The 25,952-nt window shown below is 54.6% G+C and overlaps 17 protein-coding genes across 17 annotated transcripts; 4 read left to right on the plus strand and 13 right to left on the minus strand.

Moving 5' to 3' along the window:
- Nucleotides 1-23: 23 nt before the first annotated feature.
- N7510_010399 (BolA family protein) lies at nt 24-518 on the plus strand (the record flags this gene model as incomplete). The annotated part of the gene is made up of 2 exons (XM_056982324.1): nt 24-113; nt 177-518. 2 exons carry the CDS (start codon nt 24-26, stop codon nt 516-518), a joined length of 432 nt encoding a protein of 143 aa, XP_056830160.1.
- A 676-nt stretch (nt 519-1,194) lies between these two features.
- N7510_010400 (syntaxin) lies at nt 1,195-2,361 on the minus strand (the record flags this gene model as incomplete). Its single annotated transcript, XM_056982325.1, has 4 exons — nt 1,195-1,530; nt 1,588-2,057; nt 2,128-2,305; nt 2,356-2,361. The coding sequence occupies 4 exons, from the start codon at nt 2,359-2,361 to the stop codon at nt 1,195-1,197; spliced, it is 990 nt and encodes a 329-aa protein (XP_056830161.1).
- Nucleotides 2,362-3,098: 737 nt separating this feature from the next.
- On the minus strand, nt 3,099-4,916 carry N7510_010401 (peptide MFS transporter; the record flags this gene model as incomplete). The annotated part of the gene is made up of 1 exon (XM_056982326.1): nt 3,099-4,916. The coding sequence occupies one exon, from the start codon at nt 4,914-4,916 to the stop codon at nt 3,099-3,101; it is 1,818 nt and encodes a 605-aa protein (XP_056830162.1).
- Nucleotides 4,917-5,292: 376 nt separating this feature from the next.
- On the minus strand, nt 5,293-5,601 carry N7510_010402 (uncharacterized protein; the record flags this gene model as incomplete). The annotated part of the gene is made up of 1 exon (XM_056982327.1): nt 5,293-5,601. The coding sequence occupies one exon, from the start codon at nt 5,599-5,601 to the stop codon at nt 5,293-5,295; it is 309 nt and encodes a 102-aa protein (XP_056830163.1).
- Nucleotides 5,602-5,613: 12 nt separating this feature from the next.
- N7510_010403 (uncharacterized protein) lies at nt 5,614-5,933 on the minus strand (the record flags this gene model as incomplete). Its single annotated transcript, XM_056982328.1, has 2 exons — nt 5,614-5,777; nt 5,867-5,933. The coding sequence occupies 2 exons, from the start codon at nt 5,931-5,933 to the stop codon at nt 5,614-5,616; spliced, it is 231 nt and encodes a 76-aa protein (XP_056830164.1).
- Nucleotides 5,934-6,961: 1,028 nt separating this feature from the next.
- Nucleotides 6,962-7,726, minus strand: N7510_010404 (alpha/beta hydrolase; the record flags this gene model as incomplete). Its single annotated transcript, XM_056982329.1, has 1 exon — nt 6,962-7,726. One exon carries the CDS (start codon nt 7,724-7,726, stop codon nt 6,962-6,964), a length of 765 nt encoding a protein of 254 aa, XP_056830165.1.
- Nucleotides 7,727-7,939: 213 nt separating this feature from the next.
- On the minus strand, nt 7,940-8,170 carry N7510_010405 (uncharacterized protein; the record flags this gene model as incomplete). Its single annotated transcript, XM_056982330.1, has 1 exon — nt 7,940-8,170. The coding sequence occupies one exon, from the start codon at nt 8,168-8,170 to the stop codon at nt 7,940-7,942; it is 231 nt and encodes a 76-aa protein (XP_056830166.1).
- A 521-nt stretch (nt 8,171-8,691) lies between these two features.
- Nucleotides 8,692-9,985, plus strand: N7510_010406 (Zn(II)2Cys6 transcription factor domain-containing protein; the record flags this gene model as incomplete). Its single annotated transcript, XM_056982331.1, has 3 exons — nt 8,692-8,801; nt 8,858-9,184; nt 9,221-9,985. The coding sequence occupies exons 1-3, from the start codon at nt 8,703-8,705 to the stop codon at nt 9,983-9,985; spliced, it is 1,191 nt and encodes a 396-aa protein (XP_056830167.1). The 5' UTR covers nt 8,692-8,702.
- A 214-nt stretch (nt 9,986-10,199) lies between these two features.
- On the minus strand, nt 10,200-11,020 carry N7510_010407 (eukaryotic translation initiation factor 4E; the record flags this gene model as incomplete). Its single annotated transcript, XM_056982332.1, has 3 exons — nt 10,200-10,667; nt 10,717-10,788; nt 10,841-11,020. The coding sequence occupies 3 exons, from the start codon at nt 11,018-11,020 to the stop codon at nt 10,200-10,202; spliced, it is 720 nt and encodes a 239-aa protein (XP_056830168.1).
- Nucleotides 11,021-11,110: 90 nt separating this feature from the next.
- N7510_010408 (Mpv17/PMP22 family protein) lies at nt 11,111-12,148 on the minus strand (the record flags this gene model as incomplete). Its single annotated transcript, XM_056982333.1, has 3 exons — nt 11,111-11,131; nt 11,619-12,020; nt 12,080-12,148. Coding segments are annotated over 3 exons (492 nt in total), but the record flags the coding sequence as incomplete, so codon positions are not given.
- A 577-nt stretch (nt 12,149-12,725) lies between these two features.
- Nucleotides 12,726-13,560, plus strand: N7510_010409 (40S ribosomal protein uS5; the record flags this gene model as incomplete). The annotated part of the gene is made up of 2 exons (XM_056982334.1): nt 12,726-13,247; nt 13,303-13,560. The coding sequence occupies 2 exons, from the start codon at nt 12,726-12,728 to the stop codon at nt 13,558-13,560; spliced, it is 780 nt and encodes a 259-aa protein (XP_056830170.1).
- Nucleotides 13,561-13,834: 274 nt separating this feature from the next.
- Nucleotides 13,835-15,166, minus strand: N7510_010410 (uncharacterized protein; the record flags this gene model as incomplete). Its single annotated transcript, XM_056982335.1, has 1 exon — nt 13,835-15,166. One exon carries the CDS (start codon nt 15,164-15,166, stop codon nt 13,835-13,837), a length of 1,332 nt encoding a protein of 443 aa, XP_056830171.1.
- Nucleotides 15,167-15,725: 559 nt separating this feature from the next.
- N7510_010411 (aldehyde dehydrogenase family protein) lies at nt 15,726-17,236 on the minus strand (the record flags this gene model as incomplete). The annotated part of the gene is made up of 2 exons (XM_056982336.1): nt 15,726-16,179; nt 16,242-17,236. 2 exons carry the CDS (start codon nt 17,234-17,236, stop codon nt 15,726-15,728), a joined length of 1,449 nt encoding a protein of 482 aa, XP_056830172.1.
- Nucleotides 17,237-18,013: 777 nt separating this feature from the next.
- N7510_010412 (uncharacterized protein) lies at nt 18,014-19,402 on the plus strand (the record flags this gene model as incomplete). Its single annotated transcript, XM_056982337.1, has 4 exons — nt 18,014-18,167; nt 18,218-18,371; nt 18,422-18,910; nt 18,967-19,402. The coding sequence occupies 4 exons, from the start codon at nt 18,014-18,016 to the stop codon at nt 19,400-19,402; spliced, it is 1,233 nt and encodes a 410-aa protein (XP_056830173.1).
- Nucleotides 19,403-19,643: 241 nt separating this feature from the next.
- On the minus strand, nt 19,644-20,792 carry N7510_010413 (opsin family protein; the record flags this gene model as incomplete). The annotated part of the gene is made up of 5 exons (XM_056982338.1): nt 19,644-19,719; nt 19,774-19,908; nt 19,989-20,476; nt 20,529-20,595; nt 20,647-20,792. Coding segments are annotated over 5 exons (912 nt in total), but the record flags the coding sequence as incomplete, so codon positions are not given.
- Nucleotides 20,793-21,016: 224 nt separating this feature from the next.
- On the minus strand, nt 21,017-23,995 carry N7510_010414 (isoleucine--tRNA ligase ISM1; the record flags this gene model as incomplete). The annotated part of the gene is made up of 1 exon (XM_056982339.1): nt 21,017-23,995. The coding sequence occupies one exon, from the start codon at nt 23,993-23,995 to the stop codon at nt 21,017-21,019; it is 2,979 nt and encodes a 992-aa protein (XP_056830175.1).
- A 279-nt stretch (nt 23,996-24,274) lies between these two features.
- On the minus strand, nt 24,275-25,859 carry N7510_010415 (UPF0183 domain protein; the record flags this gene model as incomplete). The annotated part of the gene is made up of 2 exons (XM_056982340.1): nt 24,275-25,740; nt 25,799-25,859. The coding sequence occupies 2 exons, from the start codon at nt 25,857-25,859 to the stop codon at nt 24,275-24,277; spliced, it is 1,527 nt and encodes a 508-aa protein (XP_056830176.1).
- Between the last annotated feature and the right edge of the window lie 93 nt (nt 25,860-25,952).

A 25,952-nucleotide genomic window follows, 5' to 3' on the forward strand; every position in this document is an offset into this window, starting at 1 on the left:
ACCACGCTCTGTCTCCCACTCCAATGCTACGCACCCCAGGCCTCTCGCGCCTATTCTCCATCTCTACGAGAATGGCTTCCGCCACACCCATGGAGGATGCCATGCGCGACAAGGTATCCTCTCCTCACCTTCTCCACAACTAACCGCCCCGTCACTGACAGAAGTATCTTACTTAGCTCGCGCACGCCTTCACGCCCTCAACACTGATCATCCGTAACGACTCGCACAAGCACGCGCACCATGCCGCGATGCAGGGGTCTACGTCGAGGGAGACACACTTCCAGTTCGTCCTTCTCTGCTCATCCTTCTCTGAAATCACAAAGACTAATCGGTTGTTGATGAACTACAGTGTCACCGTCACCTCCGAGGCCTTCCGCTCGAAGCCGCAGCCTGCGCGGCATCGTATGGTCTACGCGCTGTTCAAGGAGGAGATGAGTCGCGAGAATGGACTTCACGCGCTGCAGCTTAAGACGAGGACGCCGGAGGAGGAGCAACGGGACCAGGAGAAGTCATCATAGTCTTTCCAAATGATATATACCCAACAACAACACCCAAAAGGGCAAGATATTTGTTAGATAAGCACAGGGAAAACAAGAATCTTGCAGAAAGGAATGGATTATTAGGCGGATTACATAGATTCTAGCGCCAAACATCGAGTCGGGGGGTACTGCTGCGGCAGCGGTGGCGGCGACAGAAAGCAAAGACAGACAGAAGGCAAACACTCTAGTATATACATGCCATGCGCCACGGCATCACGGCTACCCCGAGGGATGGAAAGCCCATTCATATCCCTAGATAGTAAAGGCAGCGAAATCATCCAAGGCAACACTTTCATCATGATGAGCACGGAGCAGCTGTACACGAGACAGACACACGTAGAAAATAGAACAAAAAAGAGAATCAGAAGGAAGTGACAAAGACAGGGTCAAGACAAATAAAAACGGTTTTTGCAGCAAGCGCGCATAGACAAGGCCAGGCAAGGCAAAATGCGACGGTGGGTGGTGGTGGTGGTAGTATTCGGAGAGGAAAGGAGAGGGAGGATTCGGAGACATAGGAAAGGAATTGAGTCGAGTCGGATAACCACCCAAAAGTCGTTCAGAAAAAGAAAATTATTTCTCGACCTAAACACGATATAGTCAGTAATCTAGCCCAGTGATGATAAAGCAAGCATGCACTGCTCAACTTAACTAATTCTTAACTGACCTCTTTCACAACAACAACAATCACCACAATGATGATGATGATGATGATGATGGTCAGTAGGGCATACCACTTCCACCGCCGGGCATTGCGGGCGCTTGTGATGGCACTGTCGAGCTTGGTATTGGCCTGCTCGACATTGGCGTGTGTATCCTGCGCGCTCTGGTTGATCTGCTCGACCTGCGGTTCTTGCTGGTGCACCAGCTCAGCCACCTCCTGGTACAGCCGGCTGAGCTCGACCATGTCCTGCTCAATCTTACGGATGGCCGCCGAGCGCTGCAGAGTGGCTGCTTTGGCATCCTGCGCTTGACGCGACCGGGCGCCGGAAATCTATCACAGACAATAAGCAACAATCGCTAGCTAAGCCATTGCAGAAACAAAACTTACAGCGAAGCTCTGCTCCTGGCCCATCAACACATTCTCCACCCCCTGCTCCAGCTCCTCGGGGGTTGCGTCTGGATTGGCAATCTCATACCGCCGACGGACCTGCTCGCGCAGCCTCTTCTGGAAGTCCGACTGCGAGCGCTGATACTGCTCGATCTCACGGCGCAGGTTCCGGCTAACGTTCTCAACCTGGCCCTGGACGCGCGGGTCGCCGGACCCGGGAGTCTCCTTGATGCGCTTGAACTGGTCGCGCAGGTAGCGCAGGGCAGTGTTCATCTCATCCTCGACATAGTCGAGCGTCTGGCGCGCAGCCTGGTCTTCCTTGCCGGTGCTCGAGTCCAGGAGGGCGTTCTGGGCGGCGCCGAGCTGGTTCTGGCGCTTGGCGCTCAGCTCTGCCACGCCGTCGTTGATTTCTTTGCATTTGTTGAGGATTCCGGTTGGGCCAGCGGAGGGTTGGTTGATGTTGGCCATTTCTGTTTGGGGGGAGGCGCGTGGTCAGTAGGCCGCCAGGTAAAAAAAATTAAGGAGCTAGGCAGGACACACCATATCCGCCGCTGGTTCCCTGCTCCATAGCTCCGGCCTGGCCGTAACCACCGCCATATCCGTAGCTCTGCTGCTGCGGCTGCTGCTGCTGTTGGGCGTAGGGGTTCTGCTGCTGGGACGGCTGGCCGCCATACGGGTTGTACTGGCCGTAGCCGCCTTGGTCGCCGAGGTTCTGGTACTGTCAATTTGATGAGCTAAACCCCCTGGAGAGAAAGTAGAGGTGCTTACACTCATGATGGCTGATCCGAGGGATCCGTGGGTGTAATTGGGAGAGAGGGGGAGGGGGGATGGGAAGGGAGCGGGAACAAGGGGTGGGAAGGACGAAGAAGAAGTAGGAGAAGGGAGACTCAGGGTGAGACAGCCAGACGGGGCTGGGCTGGACTGTGGCGGAGGCAGAAAGGCAAGCGGTAGACACTGCCCACCTATTATTAGCTATTGCGGTAGGCGTGGCGGGTATAGGTTAATGTTTATTAGCAATGTTTATGATGACCTTGATCCTCTTCACTACTGTTATGCGCCTACCCTACTCTCGACGCTCTAGTTATTGTGAAACGTGTTGTTCTGTACCTGCGACTGTCGACCTCCTTACCTGGTGGGGCCAGCAGTGGCTGATGCGGCGATCGGGCGGGTGAGGTACTGGGTACTCGTTCCACTGTGTAATCCACACACTCTGTAAAGTACCCAGTACCCCTGCCAAGTCTGCACGTCATGATTAACCCTCAGCGATACCTTGCTGCCTACCTACAGTATGTCGGTCTCGCGTGTGCGGGAAAAACATGCATGCCTATCGACTATGTACTGCACTATGTACGTACGGCGCTATGACGGAGGCATTGCATCTGAATCATTAATTCAATTACATTCACAAATATGTAGATAGGGGTTTTGTCTTTCGATATACATAAGTCCAGAAGGGCATGTCATGTCGTACATACATCCATCCCGTCCCCTGCACAGCAGGGTTAAGACATTTAGTTAGTCGACTCACGGCGCTCCTCCTCGCGCGGCGCCTCCGGCATATAGTCATCGGCGTCGAGGGCATTCATATCATCTTCCTGGGCATTGAGGTGACGGAACAGAGCGTAGAACACGACACCGACCAGGAACGAAGCGCAGGCCACGCCCACAAACATCCAGAGAATCGCCGGGTCGTACGCGGCGGGAGTCAGTGCCTCGGCAATGGCAGATCCGAACGCGGTGGTGAGCAAGTACATCGACTGCACGAACGACTTCATCGACGGCGGCGCCTTGGTGTATGCATACTCCAGACCCGACACCGAGGCGAAAATCTCCGAGATACCGATGAGCACGTATGCGGGGGTCTGGATGGCAATGTGCACGTTGTTGCCCTGGGCCACGCCGTCCACCATTGCGGCCGGGCACGACAGCGGGTGCTCGTAGCACGGGCCGGCCGAGTAGATCAGGTGCTGCACAATGGCAGCGTAGACCATCGCCAGCGACGCAACCACGAAGCCCAGCGAGATCCGCGTGATGGGACGGAAGGGGATCTTCATGCGGCGCATCAGCGGGTACACGAGCGTCTCGAGCAGCGGGATGAAGACAATGATGGAGATGGGATCAAAGTTCTGCATCAAGTCGTTCGGGATGCCATGTCCCTTCATCTGGCCAGCCTGCGTGACGAAGTTGCTCGAGAACTGCCCGTACACCACCCAGTAGATCGGGTAGAAAGCAAACACCCGGCAGGCCACCAGCGCACGCTTCACCTCGTCAATGAAGTGGTCGTCCCACGGCACAGTGATGGCCGACTCGCCGCGGTGCTCGGCCTGCCAGCTGGGCTTGGGAGCATCCATGTTGCGGTTCTTGACCATGATCCATAGAGACCGGAAGGCGTCCGTGATGATCGAGCCCTGCGGCGGGCGCACCACGTAGAACTTGCGACCCAGCAGGATCACCGCAGTTCCGACGATGAACATGCACAGACACAGCAGGAAGGCGGACCAGAAGCCGATGTACATTTCCATGTACGGGGTGGCCAGCAGGGACAACGAACCAATGTTGATACACCCATAAAAGATCATGTAGATGCGCTGGATGGTCAGGGCCGGGTCGATGATCACGCGCTCGCCCTTCTTGGTGGTCGACAGCGCCATCTTCTTCCGCTTGTACTGGTCGGCGATCAGAGGCGCCACGTTACTCTTGATACCGCCAGTGCCCAGACCAATGATCAGAATCGCCGCGATGAACCCGCCCAGACCGGCTCCATGGGCCAGAGCGCTGGGAATGGAGGTGCAGACCAGGATGAGCAGACCAACGATGTAGACACCGCAGAACAGCACGATCGTCTTGTACTTGCCCAAGTACTGATCGGCGATGATGGCACCAATGATGGGGGTCACATAGCACCAAAACTGGAAGAAAGTGGTCAATCCTGTCGCGCCCTGGTGGCCCATGCCTAGGGCCCCAGTGCCTTCGCTGCCATCAAAGGGACGCTGGACGTAGTTCTGGAACAGGCCCTGCATGCCGTAGTAGGTGAAACGCTCGCTCAACTCGACGATGGCCACCAGCCAGGCCGAGAAGGGCAGGTTCTCGGCGATGTGGCGCAGAGACTTCTTCTCGAGCTCGGTGGGCTCCTCGCCATCTGGGGTGTCGGCCATGGCCTTCTCGTCGGCGTCCATAGCGGACTTTTCATTCACAAAAACCTCGGTGAGGGGGCCATCGTTCTGCTGCCTGAGGGGGAAATGTTCATTAGTTCGCACTCTATGCCCGTAGTCGACGAAACCAATAACATACTCCTTAGCAGGCTCAACCTCGCGCTCCGGAGTCGACATGGTTGCAAGTAGGGCTCTTTTTCTCTGCAAAAGGACCACGGCGAAGGGACACTCGGGGGGAGGAAAGGAAATAGACGGGGACCCCGAGCTATTTACCTTATATTCCGTTTCCATTACCCAACCTCCCGAGGCGAATGGTGGGGATTTTTCGGTGTCTCCCTTATCGGCGCATAGCCGACAGGGCCAAGAAAAAAAATAGACCTAGTGGGCGATATAGTAGAGGAATCCATTGTTCGCAGCAGCACTACCACGGAAAGGATCGGCGGAGCTTTCTTGGCTCTTTGCCGCCGGACAAATGAGCGTGCCACGATTGGGTCCACGGAATGTAACCCCAGAACAGCAGGAGCACGAAAGCGAAGCCTTCCTAGGTATGTACCTAATAGGGTCGATCAAAGAACAGCCAGGCCGTGTGCGCACTATGAATGGCCGAGAGGCGGTTCAAGGTCCTGTCGAATAATCGCTGCAAGAAGACTGCACGCTGAACTAGGGAACTGCTGGTTCCGAGTTTGGTCCGTATCTTGGCGGCCGATAACCCGGTGAGCTGAAAATTCGCGGCTGCCAGATGGGCGAATCTGGCCACGTTTTTTTGGAATTTTCCTTCTTTTTTCTTGGTCCCTGTCGATAACAGCGGGCGCATTCCGGAGCTCCCGTCTCCGGACTCCGTGGCGATATCGTGCCTGCGCATTCTTTGTGTGCCTCACGCCGCTTCCGGTCCGACCGCGAAAAGGAAGGTAGTCACGGACGCATCCTTGGCAGGCCAGGCGGCCTTGGCCACCTGCTGAGCAATCTCCGGACGTGCCGCCACCACGCGTGCAACCTCGGGCTCCCCCGGCAAGAAGGAGGGGGTGGAGGAGGGAGGAGCTGATAGACTCGATCAGGTCGAATCATTGTGGTTGGGGTTTCAGGACGGTCTCATCGGCGTCGTCCAGATGCTACCCCGGAGTCCGAACCTTTGGTCTCCTGCAAAAGGCTGAGGCGACCGTGGCCAGCCAGTGAGAGAAGACTGCCAAGATACATTGGTGCTCATCTGGGGTAACGATGTGGTAATTATTCTCTCGTAAGAGGGCGACGGGTTGCGGTGGAGTCGAGTCTTTGCCAAGCCAGTAGTCATGATAAGGGTTTCTGGCTGTCTGGGGTATTATCAATCATCATGAGGGTGTCGATCGGTGACAGAAAAGTAAAGTGAAGAGGTGAAGAGGTGAAGCAGCAAAGAAGTGAAGAAGTAGAAGTAAAGAAGAGCCGAGCGTCAGCCCGGGACCCAGCGCCAATAAGTAGTGAAGGTCACTGGCTATCGCTCCGACTTCGCTGGGGTTAGCCGAAGTCTAGTCGGCTCGAAGGGCGTGAGATCCAAGCCCTGGCGCTGGTGTCATTCTGGGTCTGACACTGGGCAATCCGACACCGGCGTGGACGCAAACACAAGGACCTGGGGATCAGAAGAAAAAGAAGGGCAGGCCAAGCATTTAAACTGCAGGGTCGGTGGTGCTTGGCCCGATGATCTTTTGGTCTTGTCGGGCCAGTGCGATCGCCTGACGGTCTTGGGCTTAGTCCATCACACGCTGGCTGCTTGGGTCCAATGAGAAATGACCCGTTCTGCTATCGGACCTCGTTCGGGACGAATGACGAGGACGCGATAGGCTGGTGGCTGTTTGGCAGTTGTATTCCAGGAACCAGTGTTCCAGGAACCAGTGTTCTTTGCCGATGCGATAGCTACTAATCACTGTGACAGCTGACTGTGGTTATCACATAGCAGTATTCGAACACAGATTCCCCTTCGTGCATTCACAGATGATTCTCAGCCTGTATCCTAAACCGCCATAATCCATATTTACTTAAATCGTAGGCTACCCTTGATTTATAGAACCCGTATAATATTGAGTTTACCAGAAACGTCGCCACCTCTGCGCCCCGCCATGGTCGTCGATTGACTTTCCAGGCCCCGAATTTGCTTAACATGGCTCCAAGACTAACTCCGCCGTAGCTACGCTTCCACTCCAATATATATATATGATATATTTGCTCGCTAACGAACTGATAATTCCTTCTCTCTAGCAGAGCTTGGCTTCAAAATCATTGACGATCTCCTGAAATACAGCGGCTACCTCATGCGGCCGCGAGAGGAAGGGGCTATGACTGGATCCTTCGAGAGTGCGAATTACCCATTTTTCCTGGCCACCTGCACCCGCCAGCATACTGTCCTGCTGTGCAATTGGATTGATGACATCAGCCGTGCACCGAATGTAGCCTAATCTCCCGATATAGGAGTCGTCCTGCCAGGCTTGAGGCGGCACAATGCCCGTGTTGGCGGCCATGCTCTGAGGGCGAATCTGCGCTACTGCCCAGTCGATTTGGTCCGCAGGCACATCGGGAGGGAAAAACAGGCTGCGCGGCTCTTTGGCGAGGAAGAGGCCTTCACTCGGCACGTCCCAGCTCGCGTAGGGCAGGCCGCCAATCTCGCGAATGACCGCGCCTTGGTCCATGCCTCCAGGAAAGATGTAGGCACACAGAGCGACCATCCCGAGGACGCCTTTTCCGGCCAGCCCTTTGATGGCAGCACTCGCAATTGGTCCTGCGTAGGAATGCGCTAGGACAACGACGCGCTTACCCATAGATATCTGCGATTCCACAACGGACCGAAGGTGGGCCGCGTCGTCGAACTGCGTCGTACCTGCTACCCCACCGACGCACGGTAGGTCCACGGTCTCTACAGCATACCCGAGGGCCTCGAGCTCGGGGATTTGGAACTTCCAGCACCACGAGCCATGCCATGCGCCATGCACGAGGACGATAGTCGGTTTGGTAGTTGAAGACATGGGAGGAGTTATGGGCTAAGCAGACAGCACGATAGGTAATCGAACTTTAAATCGAGATTGGATGAAAATATGCTGAGGCAAATCGCGGCGGAAGATGTAGACGATGAGAGCGTATAGCTGGCACGTTGGGTTAGCTGCGGGGTCCGCCAGAGACGAGGGCGGTGGTTCAAGCCAGGTCTCTTCGGGAACACTGGGTAGAACGTTCTATGGAGATTACTGTAATTTACAATGATTCAGTGGACAAGACCCAATAGGCCGCGGCGCGCCTAAGCAGGAGTTGTTGTAGAGTAAGCGGATACGGATAAGGTTGGCTTCGGGGACCAGCCAAGAAACAACGCCGGGGTGTCCATGGGAATCTATTTCGAACACGGCAGTAGTAGAAGCGAACGGTTTGACGACCGAGATAGAGTTGACCACGGAAGGACCATTACCTCGACAACACATTCGGATTCCTACAGTGCGAGGAATCGTTCTAGAACTCGATCTCAAACTTTCATGGAGGTGCGAACCGTTCCGATTGATCCTTTTGGGCTGCTCCCCAGTGTTCCGATAGAAGGGGATGGAGACGTTGCCTAATAATATCTGTGAATAGCTTGGTCTGTCTCCAAAATAGGTATGACATATCTAAATGATGCTTTCTTAAATATTTACAACCCTTGTCAATCATGAAGCTTGATGTTCGACTTCTACACAATCACCGTGGCCCCGCCAGATATATAGATCCGACACCCCAACAAATTTAATATCTCAATCACTGAAAAAAGAATCATCCAATTGTTCACTTTGTTTACAGTAAGTCTTCTTAGCTCATCTCCATTCCCCACCTCATACTCGTGGCTGGCAACGGACTTTACAAGGAGTTATGGAGTTAACTACCGGGCATAGTCGTAGCCTTATTCCACCCACGATATCACCACCACCAACCACTCTCTCTCGAAACAACTCACCACTCTCTCCAAACGCAGGCCGGCCCCATATGCCAGACCCCTCAACCTCAATCCAAAAGCCCAGAAAACGGCGTTTTCACAATAAATCCCGCCAAGGATGCGGAAATTGCAAGCTGCGCCGTGTGAAGGTAAGCCAAAGCAACCCACTCATGATCCTAGCTCTCCCACTAATAATAGACCCCAGTGCGATGAAACACGTCCTCAATGCCAAAAATGCCGCTCCTTCGGTGTCTGGTGCAATTATGCCGCTCCCAATCGGTCGAACCCGCTGGCCCTTGAGGTCGACGCGCCGGCGCCTGTGAGCTCCGATGGCGTGCGAAAATTACGGCTGGATCGTGATGATGTGCGCCGGTTGGCGGGCTTTCAGCAGCGGCAGACGGTTTTGACGATTGTTAATGTTTTTCAGGAGGATGTGTTGCGGCTTGCTCTTGTTGTAGGCACTACGTCCGACCTCTCTCTCTCCCCCTCTCTCTATGACCTATCCCCACAGATAGAAATACCTCCATGTATGGTATGAATGTTTGTTATACTAACACCCGACCTATAGAATCCCTACCTAATGCACACAGTGCTAGCCATGTCCGCCATGCACGACCGATACCTCCAAACCCCATGTCCAGGAGTTCCAAGCATTTTCGAGATCTACCACTCAGCACAATGCGCCTCGCTCCTAAACCAAAAACTCTCAGAGCCCATCACCCCCCAAGACCGCGATCCGCTCTGGATGGCAGTCACGTTTCTGGGAATCATCACCTTCTCCTCGCTGAATACGAGCCACCCCTCGCACGCGTGGCCGTTGCGCGCTGCCGATCCCTCCGATCTGGAGTGGGTGCGCATGGCTGAGACGAAGATGGCTGTTATGCACCTTGCGGAGCCGAGAAGGGGGGATAGTTTGTTTCGGGCAATGGTGGAGGAGTACTCCACGATGTTTGATCCTGTCTCTTCTTCGGCCGGTGCGATACCGTACTCGCTGGAGAGGGTGTGTCTGTTGAATGAGAGTTCGTCCAAGGAGAATAATCCTTACTTTACTGCTGTGCGCACACTTGTTCCCCTTCTTGGCAGGAGGGGTAGAGTTACGCGGAGTATGGTGTTGGCGTTTTCGAGCCAGATGGAGCCCGTGTTTAAGATGTTGCTTAAACAGAAGGATCCTGTTGCGCTGCTGTTGTTGGCAATGTGGTATGACAAGGCCGCTCAGATTATCTGGTGGGTTCGGCATCGCGCGAACGTCGAGTGTCGTGCGATTTGTTTGTATTTGCAGCGGAAGCATGGGAAAGATCGGGAGATTCTGGATATGCTGCCTATACCGTCATAATGTAATGATAATGTAGTGATGATTCTTGGATTTGGGATAGGACATATGTTTCGTGAATTGCGTGTGGGAAGGGTAAAGTAAAGGTAAGATACATGTCGAAAGCGATCGAGTCTCTTGCCTTGCAGCAGGGACCGACCAGTCAGAGAGTCACTTTTTTCCATCCGTCCGTCCTGCTCGAATCTAATCCATTATCGTGAAAAACTGTACTCCCCTTCTAGACCACGTACTTCGCCTTGGCGCGCGTGCTGCCACTGTGCGCGCTGTCCGTGTGTCCCGAGAACTCCACCACGTCGGTATCCTTCAGTCGAAGCACCTCCTTGAACCGCCGGCCAATCGCCTCCAGAGCCTCCTTGCCCTGCGCCGGTGTGCGGGTGTTCTTATCGCCGGGGGTCCCCTTGCCCACAGTGCGAGTCCACAAACCGACACGGTAGAATCCCTTGCGGACATTCACCACCACGCCCATGACCTCATTGTCAGCGTCGGCCTCCAGCGTCTCGCCGATAGCGGCCAGCTGGGCGTGCAGCCACAGCTCGTCGATGGGGACGGACCGCTTGTCCTTGAACTGGTACGACCACTTGCCACCGTGCTTGTTCTGCAGGTCCTCCCACTCCGGTCGTACGCCTTTCTTGAAGAGGTGGTAGTCCGCCTTGAGGCCGAGTTCGGAGGTCGGAGTGATGTTGTTCTGCACGAGAGTTAGTGAATATTTGGATGGTCAAAAAAAAAAAACGTACGTAGATGCCCCAGAACTCCTCCACGGAGCTGAACGTGACCACTTCCTTCAGTAGATCGTTCCAGTTGTCTCCCTAGTAGACTGTCAGCCTTGGAATTGGATTCGAGCCAAAAAGAAGTCCGTACCTTGCCACTGGGGGGTTTGGTGAACCACAGAGTCCACTCGTGCATGAGCGGGTGCTTGACGGTGAAATTCTCGGGGTCGTGGAAAACCGTGACCAGACCATCGGCCGCTTCCGTGGTCGGTGCAGGGGCGGCATTCTCATCTGCCACTGCGATGTGGCCGTTCTCCGTCGCAGCAGCCATGTTGGGTGGTTGAGTGGTTGGTGGTCGGAGGTGAGGTTGAGAAAGTGAGGAAAAAGGGAAAGATTTTCGGGCGGGGAGCGCAGGGGTAGGTCAGCCGATAGAGAGAGCGCACTGAGAGAAGGCGACTGGAATCAAATCAGCGGATCTGCACCAGGCAGAGATGAAGGCGAGGTGCGGGAGAGACAATGAATGTCGAGGGAGAAAGAGTGGAAGGTGAAGGCCGGCAGAAAAAGTGCCTTGCCTGTTTGGGATCCGCTTTGCCAAAGTGGGTGACAATAGGACTCGGTCGAGATTATGAGTTTCCACGAATATACGGTCGCATCTATAGATGAATATAACTGAAAAAGAAAAGAACGATTAAGATCTATTCTATACCAAATCATGTACGACCAGCTATTTCCACCAGAACAATGCCTCGAATCATGGCTCAATATGAAGCACAACAATGAACGGAACCCAGTATATTGCGCCAACAAGAAAGAAACCCACAAATCTACTCTTCACCACTGTTAATCAGACTCAAGAAACAGTTCCAGCCTGTCCACTGTTAGTGTCTGGGCCATCGCGATCGTCCAGTAGTTCACTCACCCAAGCTGACCACATTCACCACCAACACCCGCAGCTCCAAGGGCACAAAGGCAAAGTTGGCCCCCTGTACAAATGGCCAGACTATCAGATTGGCCTTGTAGCTGGGGATGAAGGCATTGCGCCATTTCTCGACAGGATCGCTGCCCTCCATGATGGCCATCGAGGAGAGGAAGCAGGTGAGATTCACGGGCGCAAATAGGATCTGGTCCGCAGCGACCCGAGCAATGGTTGTAGAGGTGGTGCTCTTCAGCACGACGTGACGCTGGAGAATGCCGTACCAGGCTGTGGCCGCGGGACCGAAGATAGCTCCGCCGTAGAGAGCCATGCGCCCCGTGCGGCCAAAGTCGTGCTTCTCCAGACCGCGCCGGTCGATGGCTTGCTGGGCGAGGACATCGCCGCTGCCGAAAAGTACCTGTTTGGTATTAAGATTATGAGGTAGGTGAACGAGCGAGCGGGGGAGGAGAGTCGTACCGCGCTGGTGACGCTGGCAGTCAGGATGGGCTTCTTGGCTAGCTTGGTTTGGTACCTGGATGGAGTGAGCTATAGCAAGGTATTGAAGGGAATAGAAAGTACCAGCGTAACATGATGAAGGATAGAGAGAATGTAGAAGCCACACACACCCCGGGGGTAAGAGCAGTTAAAAGACAACAAATAATAAATGCGGAGTCAGGTTGCCATCTGAAGGATCATTCCTGGATAGGAAGCGTACCCGCCAGGGCAAATATTGCCACTCCGCGTTTACAGGGATTTTTTTTATGGCGTCATAATTGGAGTCTGATCTGGAATATATCATCTATTTTATAGTGACAGCCATAGTCGTCGTAGCAGATCCATGCCATCTTGACCATCTCCTATCATCTGGATTTCCCTGTCGGTGATCATTGTTCTCTCTCTCTGCGATCGGGGCCTGGATCAGTCACATGACCTGATCAGCTGACCCCGACGGGAAGTCAATAACGCACAGACCACGTCCATCCCGATCGGGAATTAGGGCTAGGGCATCCGCACAAGTCAAGCGAGATCATTTCGGATTAACGATTCAAGGCCCGCGATCAACTTCGACAACCTCATCTCGACAACCCACCACCACCCAATTCCCCCCTCCAACACACCCAAAATGGCTGACGCTGCCCCCCGTGGACGTGGAGGATTCGGTTCGCGCGGCGACCGCGGTGGTGACCGTGGCCGTGGCCGTGGCCGCCGTGGCCGTCGCGGTCCCCGACAGGAGGAGAAGGAGTGGCAGCCCGTCACCAAGCTCGGCCGCCTCGTCAAGGCCGGCAAGATCACCAGCATGGAGCAGATCTACCTGCACTCGCTGCCCATCAAGGAGTTCCAGATCGTCGACTTCTTCCTGCCCAAGCTCAAGGACGAGGTCATGAAGATCAAGCCCGTCCAGAAGCAGACCCGTGCCGGTCAGCGCACCCGCTTCAAGGCTATCGTCCTCATCGGTGACTCCGAGGGCCACATCGGTCTTGGTATCAAGACCTCCAAGGAAGTCGCTACCGCTATCCGTGCCGCCATCACCATCGCCAAGCTGGCTGTGCTTCCCGTCCGGAGAGGTTACTGGGGTACCAACCTCGGTGAGCCTCACTCGCTGCCCGTCAAGCAGTCCGGCAAGTGCGGTTCCGTCTCGGTTCGCGTATGTACTCCCCATTTTCCCTTGCAGCAAGTCCAGCCACTAATCATAACCCCAGCTCATCCCCGCCCCCCGCGGTACCGGTCTCGTTGCCTCCCCCGCCGTCAAGCGTCTCCTCCAGCTGGCCGGTATCGAGGACGCTTACACCTCGTCCTCCGGCTCCACCAAGACCCTCGAGAACACCCTCAAGGCCACCTTCGTTGCCGTCGTCAACAGCTACGGCTTCCTCACCCCCAACCTCTGGAAGGAGACCAAGCTCATCCGGAGCCCTCTGGAGGAGTTTGGCGATGTCCTGCGTCAGGGCAAGAAGTACTAGGCTAGTGTGGTTGTGATGCATTGATAATCAAAATTTTTCTCTCTTCAATTTTACCAGAGTAAAAAGTGGTCGGTTTCGCTGATGGGTTTGATGCGTGATGTATTTACGGGAATGGAAACACAAAACCACGCGGCCCTTTTGCCAGCCAGATCTTCCAACTTGAAGGTACAGGGCGTTCGGTCAGATGGGCTGATTCAGTAGATACAAACAAATCCCCCCCCATCTCGGGTATTATTAAACTACTGATCGGCGAGTATATACAACTAACCCCAGTCTAAACCGCCGTCCTCAGCGCATACGCCTCAACCCGCTTCGCAAGCTGCGCCTCCCTCTCCTCCGCGGTAACGAACTGCGTCCCGTCCGGAAGAACAGCTTTCAAATCCGCCAGCGACACAACCTGCACAGCAACACTCAGTGCGTCACTCGCCGACGAATTCGACGTCGGCAGGCCCTGCCAGCGCACCATAGTCGTCACCTCGTGCAACCCCGCCGTATCGATCCAGTTATATACGCCTGGATCTGAGGGCGAGATGACGAAGGTGTACGTCCCGTTCGCGTTGGGCTCCGCCTGCGCGCTGTTCAGGCTGATCTGTCGCGTGCCGGGGTCTTTGGTTATCATCCATGGATTGGAGAGTGGGAATACGAAGTAATCGGCTGGTCCCTTGGTCAACGTTGCGACGAGGGCTTCGGTGTCGGATAGGTCGAAGTGGCCGAAGGAACTCGCTTGTGTGGTGAGTGTGCCCAGGCTGCTGGATTGGCTGGGGTCCGAGAGTGTGTTGACCTTGTTGATCATGGTTTTGATTCCAAGTGCGCCGACGCCATAGTCCACAATCGATTCTTGGAGGTCCCATCCCGCGGCGAGGATGATTTCTGCTTTGCTTTTGGCGCTGTGGGCTGGCGCGTTGATCAATTCGACGGTTAGGTTGTCTGGCTTTGCGAACCAGTCGCCGAGGTTGTTGCGGATCAACAGTTGTTTCGCGAGTAGCGTGGATTGGATATGGTTTGCCTGGCCATCGGCAGACGAGCTGTTGATCGTGACCGTGTACGAGCCATCACTCTCGATCACTAGGTCACTGCCTGCCAGCGCAGCGACGGTATTCTGCGAATTGGGATCGCTGATCAGCGAGAAGGTCACATCTGCCGGTCCGGGCGTGTGCCGGTACCCTTTGACGACATAGTTGAGACTATAATCGATAGGGATCGTCCGGAAGAAGCAGTCCGGATTATCGTAGGAATATCGACCCCCCGGCACATCCAGCCCAAACCAATTGCGCGGTCCCGCATCCACCCAGTATACCTTGGGATGGTAGGCATCAGTATTGACAGCCTTTTGGATAGAGCTGAATGCCAATTCGTCGATGGCTGCATCGAGACTCGAGGCCGCTTCGTCGCTGATGGGCAGACCGTGGGCTGTTTGGAAGGCTGCTTTAGCTTCCGCTTTGAGCACTATGAAGTGATCATCATTGCTGATCTCAATCGCGAGCGCGTCGAGAGAGTGCTGGTCTGCCGTGGCGAGGGGGTTTCCGCTTGAGTCGGATGTCGCGCTGACAGTGAATGCGGCGACGACGAAGACACCTAGTCCTCGGGTGAGGGAGAAGTGTTTCATGGTGGACGACGGTTCAAGGGGGACCACGAAGGAGTGGTGAAAGTCGATATCGACAACATGGCGACAGGCCGGGCAAGAAGGAATGTAAATAGTGTCAATCCTTCGGGTTCGGGTATAGAGACGGTGGGCTATGGCGCAAGGCTACGGCGGCATCACATGTGTCCCTATCCAAGGCTAGTCGAAAGGGTCTGCGATCTCCCCGTATTTGCTTCGGTAAGAGAAGAAGCGAAGAAGCTCGGTAAGAGGAGCGGGTGTGATTGGTGTTAAGAGGCACCAAGGGCCGCTACGGCCTCCACTTGGCCGTAAATCCTCATCTTCAAGGATTCTGACCTCATCTGTAAATATACTTCATGGCTTGGAGGTCGCCATCGGTTGCCGGATATGTTTTGCATCAAATGTTTTACCAGGGAAGAGTATTATGTCGTCAATTCGAGCATCAATTGCGCATGTAGCTTTGAGGAGCACCCGGGTATACATGTGCGCAGCAGAAGACACCATGCTGCAGAAGAAACCGCCAAAGATACCTAATTGGCCTGCCTGGTTGTATGCAACACTCTTCTTACATGACATTCTTCCACTTCCAGAGCGACGTGGAGTTACAGCACCACTTCAGACCAGTCATGCCGAATTCGCTGCCAATGCCACTCCACTTGTGTCCTCCGAATGGCACATTGGGCGCAACATCAAAGTGAGAATTGATCCAGACACTCCCCGCGGAAAGGCACCGGGCCAATCGCTCTGCCCGATCCAGGTCCTTGCTCCACACAGAGGCACCCAGACCGGACTTGCTGTTGTTTGCCCGTTCAATGACATCTTCCTCATCGGACCACTTGAGGAGAGGCACGATTGGCCCAAAGGGTTCCTCTACAACGATGCGGGAGTCTTCGGGTGGGTTGTCGATGATGGCGGGACTAATGAAGTAGCCCTTGGAGTCTTTGAATACTTGTCCCTCGAGAGCCTGTTTCCAGCTGCGTTTGCCAATCTCGGAGTACATATCCTTGACTTTCTCGAATCTAAAGTGTTTTTTTTTTGTGAGAAAAAGATACACGCAGGTTTGCATTTTGCTTTCACTCACTGCATGCTGTTTTGGATTGGCCCGACGAGGACATCCGGCTCAAATCCATCGCCCGTCTTGATAGATTTGGCAAAGGCGACCATCGCATCCCGGAACTTGTCATAGATCTTTTCGTGAATATACACCCGTTTGATCAGCATACAGATCTGACCCGAATTGAGAAACGCGAGGGTGGTGATCTTTGGCACGATGGCGTCGATGTCGACATCCTCGCAAATGATGGCCGGGTCGTTACCACCAAGCTCGAGTGTAACGCGCTTGAGGGTCTTGGCACAGCTCTGCATGACCAGTTTGCCGGTTGCGCTTGAACCGGTGAAGGAGATTTTATCGATGTCAGGATGCTCGGTGAGCATAGGACCGAGGTCATCTCCTCCACTGAGGACTTGAAAGACGCCCGGCGGGAAGATGCTCATGCCGATCTCGCCGAGCTTCAGGTCGCAGTACGGCGTAAAGGGCGATGGCTTGATGATGATGGTGTTGCCAGTGATCAGCGCTGATCCAACTTTGGCCAGGCCAAGCAGGACAGGCCAGTTCCAGGGGACAATGCCGCAGCATACACCGATTGGCGGGAATGTCTGGATGACAGTCCGCTCCTCGTTGTCTTCGAGCACTTCGTCCTTGACTTCCATCGTGGCAAAATCTCGAAGCCAGGCTATACTCATGTCAAATTCCGTCTTGGCCAGTCCAAGCGGCTTGCCCTGTTCCTGCACGAGCAGCTTCTCCAGCGGCGAACGCTGGGCCTCCAGGGCATCGGCATAGGCAACAAGCAGTTGCGAGCGTTCTTCAAAGGGAACCTTGGACCAGCTTTTGAATGCCGTGCGCGCGTGCTTCACCGCAGCGTCTACGTCTTCCTGGGTGGCGTAAGGAACTTCGTACAGTGGCTCGCCGGTGGAAGGGTTGATGGAATGACGCGTCTTGGGTGTGGGAACCAAGCGGTTATTGATGATGTTTCCTGGAAACTCCTGCACTGTACTATTAGCCTTGTGCTCACCCATTCACGAAGACTGACCGTCATATCGATATGGGAACCCATGGTTTTCGAATGGTGGTACCGAACAGGGTAGCTAAGGTGATACAGCGAGTCCTTCAGAAGGTGCGTGAGAAGCTGTAAATCTGTTTTAGAGAAGTAGTTGTAATTCTCGCTCGGATCAGACAACCAACCCCTCCCTACGTGCGATCGTCGGCCATCTTATACTCAGCTGGGAAGCCTAACGCCAAGCCTGAACACTCGCCCGATCTAGAAATCGATTCGAGGGAACTCATTCCGCACGGCCTGTAACCGTATCCGTCGGTGATCTGTAAGATCGGGATAGCAGCCGTGGATCAAGGACCAGCCGTCTTCCTCCCAGACCTGCGCATGGCGGAACGCCGTGTCGAGCAAGATGCCATACCCCAACAGGTGGGGCTTCCGCCCCGCATTTCTGACAGCGAGCTACGCCAAATGAGGATAAAGGCGTTGCCGTAGCTCTGATATACTGCGCAAGACATGATGGATTATCACTGGCTTAGGGAAAACTCCCGACTTTTACAAGATGAAGTCTTCGATTTCGATTCGTGCTGGGCATTCTTTTCACGGAGAAGGTCAGGTCCACGTTACAAACAAACAGATGCTTTCAGGTCAAAGAAAGACCCCATAGCAGGCTCACGGCAGGATGATCCCTCGTCTTCGGATGTTTTCATGCTTTCCTCTCTACCTCGACCATTCACGCCTCTCGCTCTTTCCTTCCCCGACGTGCCCTCGACTTCCCCCAATTTGTCCCCTTCGTTCTCCAATGACTTTCTTCAACCTCTGCGAACACCCCAAGATGGATGACTATCCCGCCCACTGGAGAGACACCCTAATGGGATGGGACTTCTGGAAAAGCACCGCTGTCTACGAGGAAGAGCTCGATCGGAAGCAGGAGCAGGAGCCGGAGCAGGCGAAAAGTACCAATCCAAGTCTCCTCTTTGACCGCGCTAACCAAGCCGCTGTTCAGACCTCCACATCCGCTTCCCCTTCAATCTGGGCCCCGAGCAAGGCCCTCGCTCAGCTGTTTCCGCCGACGAGACCGCCAAGAAGAAACACCGTCGTGGTTTGAGTGTGAGTGACCTGGCACTCACTCGAAAGGGAGTCTGCGCCGCAGTGCTTCCGTCGCAAATGCCGTTTCTTCTTCCCGTCTTGGAGACTTTGACCGTCTCAGAAACCCGCCCTCAAAGAACTCTGCAAATATACCCGTCCGGCCGGAGGGTGCAACACACACACTCACTCCTTCCAAGCCCAAGTCGGTTCTCCATGGACCTGCCCTGGAAAGCAACGATATCGCCACGGTAGCAAACCCACTTTTCGACTTCAAAGGCGTGGAGACGTGGGAGCGTCTGTCCAAGAGCAAAGAATCGCTCGGTTTGGATCTCTTCCGCCCCGTCAAAGAAGATGATCCGCTCTTTGATATCATCGAACTGAAGCCGCTGTGTTTGTTCCGTCGTCTGCGTTCGCTCAAACTCACAGGCATGTTGCAGTCGTACCAGACCATTATCTGGATGACGGCCTGGCTGAACATGGACCTCGAGGAGCTGGAACTGGGCATGGCCATGGAGCCGGAGATTGTCAGCCTTTCTCATGCTGGACGGTGGACGCTCATTCGGGATGGATGGAAGATAGACGATGGACTGAGTGGAGCGCCTGTTTACTAGTAAGTTTTCCACCTTTCTTTTTCCTCTATAATTTACTGAAATTCCCTTTCTACAGCGGTCAAGGAAACGGGACATTGCATCCGGATATCGGACACGGTGAGTATCTCGACAAGCAGTGCATTGAAACAGCGAAGGTCCGCGCCCTGACCATGGGCCGTACTGCGAAGTTTCTGCGGATCAAAACGCTCGCCTTGACTGGATTTGTGGTGGATGCAGACCCCTTCCTGCATTGGTTTGATCCCAAGAGGCTGCGCAAGATCTGTTTCAAGGGAAACTGCGTTGATGCTGGGTTCTGGTTGTCTCGAGGTATGAGGAAGGTGGTTGTGCGCTTCGCAAAGACCATTGATCTCGATCCGATCCCTGTGGGTATTGTGCCGCTGGAATTGAAGAAGGACTTGAAGGTAGTAGATCTACGGGGTGGAAAGAAGGTGCACGAGGTAGCGTTCTGTGGAATGAACCAGCTCCTGGATGGGTCTAGGAAGAAGACCTGATCCAATGAGGTTTGTATGTTTTGACCAAAAGGAAAGGAACTTAATTCAAAGATACAGAACAGGCTGAGAGACAATCGAAACAAGCCCGACTTTTCGTTGCTGCATTTAGAAAATAAGAATAACATATCGGCGTTCAACTCAACACACCACGACCAATAATTCAACACACCACGATCAATAAATCAACTCACCACGACCAATAATTCACAATTTGTCAATTCTTTCATTCTTCCTACGCACCCTCTTCTTCATCCGCGATGCGAATAGCACCCTCATTGGCCACTCCCTGGGCCCAAAAGCCGTCAATATGAAGGGTTCTATGCTGAAATTAGCATCCACCACCCCAGCAATCAAGGTAAGTCAGCACTTACAGTCCGCGCACGCTCTCATGCGCCAGCAGAAGCCAGTACCCCAAAATCCCCTGCATCATGACATCCATAATCGCAAAGAGGATAGTCTCCGTGTCAACGCTGAGTTTGAGCGCAAGAGCTCCAGAGGCAAGTGAGCTGCACATTAATCAGCATGGATCACGAAAAACCTTTCGTCATAAAGAGAGAGAGAGAGAGAGAGAGAGAGTAAAACATACATCGGATACAGAGCATAAACAAGCAACCCCACCGCAGCAAACGACCCAAAGAACCTCTTCGTCTGCGCATCTTTATTCCTCGCCGCGTGAGCCGCATGGAATCCCGCGTGGTGGATCACAGTCAGATACGAAATACAGCTCAGCGTCAGCCACACCCATCGCTGGCGGGTATGTCCAGCAAAGGAACCGAGCAGACCCGAGGCCAACATGACCAGATCGGCCGCGATGGCCGCAACGAGATTCGCGCCTGGCAGGCCGGAGAGCAGGGATAGATTCACCAAAAGGAGGGGTGTGGTTAGCGCCCAGTTCACGTAGCGGAGCCAGAGCACCTGGCGGAGATATTCTTGGGATGTATCTGGGACATGTTTGTGGCGCTCGGCGATGGCGACATGTTTCCAGGCGATGCCTTGGCCTGTTGCTAGGGCGAGGTAGGTTATGAAGGAGATGGTGGTTATTAGGGAGGTTATTGTGTGAAAGATCCGCTTAGGCTGGATTGATTTGTTAGCTGGGATGTTGAGGTATGCCTGGGTTCATACTGACCAAGGGAGCTCGGGCGCCGAGGATATAGAATACCAAGGACGATATGCCCATTAGCACGGTGACGACCCTGCATCGGCGTAAGTGTTCGTGAATGATATAGAATCGCGACCGAACCTACCATAGCGTTCGCTTGCCCGCGTCATGAACTTCCTGGAAGATCGGGATGACGCCGGGGATGACTGTGGGGATAGGCCCCACCGACGTCGTGGTGGAGGTGGTGGTGGTCGGCAGCGGCATAATCGGAGGTGTAGACTGGTCGAACATGATGGCAACTTGTCAATGAAAAGGACATGCGAGAGAAAGGGGGAGCCGTCATAAATAACCCAGAATCCGGGTTCTCAAACAAATCAAGGCTACGGGCGCTGACTCGATCATGTCGTCATACGAAGATAAATAGATTGGGAGACACAGCGTCGGGTTGCGCATTTATTGGATAACACGGTTGGTTCATCTATGGTACAGGATGCACTATGGTACAGAAATCCAGATTACATTTCCATCTCGCGTACCACCGTCTCACAGCGATCGCAGATCGTCTCCTCTTCTGCCTCTGTCGGAACGGCGTACCGCCAACACCGTGGGCATTTGGATGCCTGCGGCGCGTAGACGTGCACCGTGCCTTGCTGGCCGTCGGGGAGCTCCAAAGTCTCCGTGTACTGCCACTCGGCATGTTCGATTTCGTGGGGGACGGCCTCCTCGCCATGCTGGCCCAGAGTAACCGACGAAACAACAAACAGATCGGGAAGCTCGGCCAAAAACTGGTGGAAGATAGATTTGCTGGCCGGGAGGGCTAGGTGCACAAAAGATTGTAGGGACGAGCCTAGCTGTTTCTTACTGCGGGCTTGTTCCTGTAGGCTTTTGATGACCGAGTGCACTGCCACAATCTCCTGGTAGCTCGTCTCCAGCGCGGGGTCTTGCCATTCCGCCGCCGGGACAGACACCAGGCGCTGCAGCGGGTGCTCACAGTGCGAACGGATCGCTTCCGGTGTATGCTCCCATGTCTCTTCCACAAGCATCGGAGTAATCGGACCCAGGACTTCCTGGAGATGAGTGTAGATGTGGAACAAGGTCGTCTGCGCCGCGCGTCGGCTCGTGCTGTTTTCGCCATGTGTGTACAGCCGATCTTTAATGGCCTCCATGTAGAAAGCGGAGAATTCGAGGTTGGCCCATCGGTTCATCACGTTGACGGCCTTGTAGAACTCGAAGTTCTCACACGCCGCTCGCGAGGCCAAGACCATTTGCGAAAGATGCATTAGGGCAATCCGGTCTACTTGTTGCAACTGCTCATACCGTACCCGGTAGTCTTGCCGGAAATCAGCGAGCGCACCCAGCAGCAGTTTGAAGGTCACGCGGAACTTGTGAAGGCTGGTGTTGACGGTTTGGAGCACCTGCTTTCCAATCACCACGTCGCGCGTGTAGTCGCTGCTCGCCACCCACATACGAAGGGCGTCGGGACCGAGTGCGTCGTACTCGGGCCCTTGATTCTCTGTCTTCTTCTCTGTCTTCTTCTTCCCCTTGCGTGGCTTGAGGGGCGGCAAGAGCGTGCCGTCCATGATGGACTGTGGGGCAATAACGTTCCCGATCGACTTGCTCATCTTGCGACCATCCTCGTCGAGTGTAAAGCCGTGCGTTATGAGATGCTTAAAAGGCGCTCGAGGAGTCGATGACTGACCAGAGGCAAGTTGGTGTGCAATGAAAGTGAGGAGCCCGGATTGGAACCAACCTCGATGCTGGTCAGTTCCCTCCAAATACACATCGGCCGGATGGTCTCGTCCAGTCATATCTTCGCTCGTCCAACTGGTACCGCTATCAAACCAAACGTCCATAGTGTCTGTTCCGCGACGGTAGCCCGCCCCAGACTCATCGCGTAGGGACGGCGGGATCCAGGCCGAATCGTCAACACTATCCGTCCACCAGGCATCAATCCCACGCTCTTCAATGATGGCCATGATGTGTGACACGCTGTCTTTCGTCAAGACGGCCTCGCCCGTGGTCCGGTGATAAATTGCTGGGATCGGGACACCCCACGCGCGTTGACGTGAGATGCACCATTCATTTCGGTTCTTCACAAAGTTCTCCAGACGATGCTTGCCGGCTTCGGGAACAAAGTGAACATCCTCCAGCGCTCGGAGCGCACTGCCCCGAATGTCGGCCACGTCTGCGAACCACTGCTCCGTGGCCCGAATGATGATCGGGAGTTTGGAACGCCAGTCGTACGGATACTTGTGTTCGTACCGGTGTTTAGCAAGTAGTTGACCGCGTGACTCGGCATACTCCACAACCGCGTCATTGCCTTCTCCCAAGACAGCCTTGCCTGCCAATCTCGTGGGGTCATGGGGCATCGCTTTCTCCGTAAATCGTCCTTCGTCGTTGACAGGAGCAAACACGGGAATGCCGCGTGCAAGACACGCCTCGTAGTCTTCCATACCGTGACCCGGAGCGCAATGAACAAGACCGGAACCAGAGTCAGCCGTGACAAAGTCCGCCGCGATGATAGGCTGTGGGTCGGCTTCTGGGCTCTTGAAGAGTGGCCGATACGTGGTCTTCTCTGCCAACTCAGACCCGAGAATGGATGGGACAACGATCGAGAGATCCTCTTTCAACATTGTTTGGAGGTACTCGAATCGGGACTGAGCCACGAGAAGGTGACCGTGGGTCTCCGACTGGACTATGGTGTACTCCAACGACTCGCTGACCGCAATGGCCGCATTGGCCGGCAGGGTCCAGGGCGTTGTAGTCCAGATCACGGCACTCAAATCTTTCCCTTGAATCAGAGGGTTGGTGGCCAAGTGTGTCGGGACCGTAACGAGAGGAAACTTGACCAGGGCCGCGGTCGAGATATGGTCGTCTTTATACTCCAGCTCTGCCTCTGCCAGTGCCGTCCCAGTGGAAGGTGACCAGTAGACCGGCTTGAACTTTCGGTAGATCAACCCCCGATCGACCATCTCTCGGAAAATGCCGAGCTGTCGCATCTCGAATTGCTTGTCCATCGTCTTCCAGTGTTTGTCCCAGTCCGCCATGACCGCAAACCCGCGGAACCCTTTCATCTGCTCCGTCACCGTCTTCGCCGCCAGTTGCCGCGCAGCTTTACGAATGACTGCAGCGCTGACTGAGCCATCTCCGATCCCCAACTCGCGCAAGCCTTGTAGCGCCTTCAGCTCAATGGGAAGTCCATGGCAGTCCCAGCCCGGTACGTAGCGCACCCGCTTTCCCAGCCCCAATTGAACTCTGCAAATTATGTCCTTCAAGACCTTATTCAGCGCGTGCCCAATGTGCAATTCTCCATTCGCGTATGGCGGGCCATCGTGCAGCACGAAGGGGTGTTGGGTTGGTCGTTCGCGGCGCTGCCAGGCGTAGAGGTCATCGGTGCATCGCTTGAGGTATTTTGCTTGGTCGGCCGGTGACACCCGCGGGGGAAAAGTCGACTTGGGGAGCTTGAGCGTCGACGACCAGGACCGCGCTGGCATCGTCTTGCTCGGGTTGAATGTCGAAGCACTGAATGAGAAGAAAGAAATGTTCGGATGTGTATTGTTACATCAGGTGACAATTTACGTCCGCCAAAGCCTGCTCAGGGGGAGCCCAAGTGGTAATTCCAAAACAAGATAAATTACAGCCTCTATCGCTCCTAATTACACCGTAGGGAGAATACTGTGGTGGGCTCTAAAGAAGTTCTCCTGCCTACCTTGGGATTCAGGCTACGCTAGGAGTCGAATCCAACGCCATCGCCCAAAAGAATTCATGTCGCATCAATAAATCGTTAAGCAGCTCACGGCGCCGTTCTTCAGCACCTCAAATAAGAGCCCCGGGAAGCCAAAGAGCTCCGTGTTGCCCAACCCGGAGTCGTCGCCATCGCCCGTCCGGGCGCCTTTGGCTGTGCTTTCTTCCCATCCGCCGAGGAACTCCACGCTACTTTCGGGGCTGTCACCCCAACCGCGGTTCAATACCATCGGACGTTGCAGAGCACGCTCTTCGGCAGGGTTGGAGAATGACTCTTTCCAGAGATCGCGCAGACGCTCAGAGACCTCGTCGTACGGCGTCTCGGAAGACAGATGGTCGCCAGAGCTGTCCAGCTGAATCCGCCAGCGGCTGCGTCGGTGGCGGTTAAAGGGATAGGAACCCGGCACATTGCCATGCAGGATGATCTTTGTGACTGTCAACTGAGACGACGGAGGCTGAGGCGTTGGATCGGGCAAGCCCGACGTGGGGTATGCCGGGCCTGGTTCGGTTGGATAAGATATGAAGGCATCGAATCCATGATGGAAGTAATTGAAAAAACATTCCGTTGGCAGCGAGCCTGGATCTCCGAGATTGTTCAGGGAGATCTCCTCATCTGAATCATCAGTCACGCTGTTACTGGAGGAGTGATCAGTATCGGGAAGGTCGATCCCGCTCCCGGGAGATGGGCTCATGTGCAGAGCACCCCCACCACCATGTCCAGCCGCACGGTGGATCGAGATTCGGCGGTCATTCTTACGATACACGGCATCTGGCGGACCGAAGTCGGCAATCAGATCTTGCGGAGTGGTCTCGGCCAGCTTGATATATAGCGGAGGACTTGATCGTCTCACCACCTCCAGTTTTCCGGCACCAAAAATGCGAAACTCTTCGATCTCGTCGGCGAGTGTTTCTCGATTCTTGCCGATCAGGGCCGAGGAGCGTGGATGCTGCGGCTGCTGCGTGAACAACTTTCCTCTAATCTCGGGCCAGGACGGTCCTTGAAAAATGGCCATGGATGTAGCCGGCAGTGCTGCTGATGATGAGAGGAGCGCTACAAAGTCGCACTGGTCGGACCAGGCCGAGTGCTGCAGTGGAAACGAAAACGCGATGCCAGGGTATGACAACACATAGGTGCCATACGGCGAGTTATCTGTCGGCGGTACATATTCACCTGGATAGGACGGGCCAAATAGACGGTTGTAAACATGTCGGAAGGTAGGGCCCTGTTGCGATCCCGGCTGCTCAGTTGACTTGGCGCCTTTGATTACGTCCTGGGCTTTGTATACCAGACTGGTGCGAGAGAAGTCTATAACTTCGATTAAGCGCAGTCGCTGGTCTGGCCCATCGAAACGAAGGCGCAGGCCATTCAACGGGAGCTGTAGGATCACCGGCTGGCGCACAGGGTCCGCGGAGGAGTAAGCAAGGTCGAGCGCGGGGTAGATTTGGGGATGGGACTTGACCCGGGTCAGGACGTTGTGTAACGAAGCGCCCAGAGCTGTACAAGAGTTAGCTGGGCTCATCTAGCCCGCAGACACCCATCAAAGAAGGCGTACTGATGGAACCCAGGCCCTTTCCCGGGGATATCTGTACTTGCGCCGATGGTTTGGCAGTCATCTTGATGTGTGGCCCAGTTTCATGGCCTGTTCAGGAAACGGGGGTCCATATGAGTATGCGCCGAGATGACAGCAGTGTAATGTTAGTAGTAAA

Source organism: Penicillium lagena (genome assembly GCF_028827675.1).
Source record: "Penicillium lagena strain IBT 129212 chromosome Unknown utg000007l_segment0_segment0, whole genome shotgun sequence".
NCBI classification, from domain to species: Eukaryota; Fungi; Ascomycota; class Eurotiomycetes; order Eurotiales; family Aspergillaceae; genus Penicillium; species Penicillium lagena.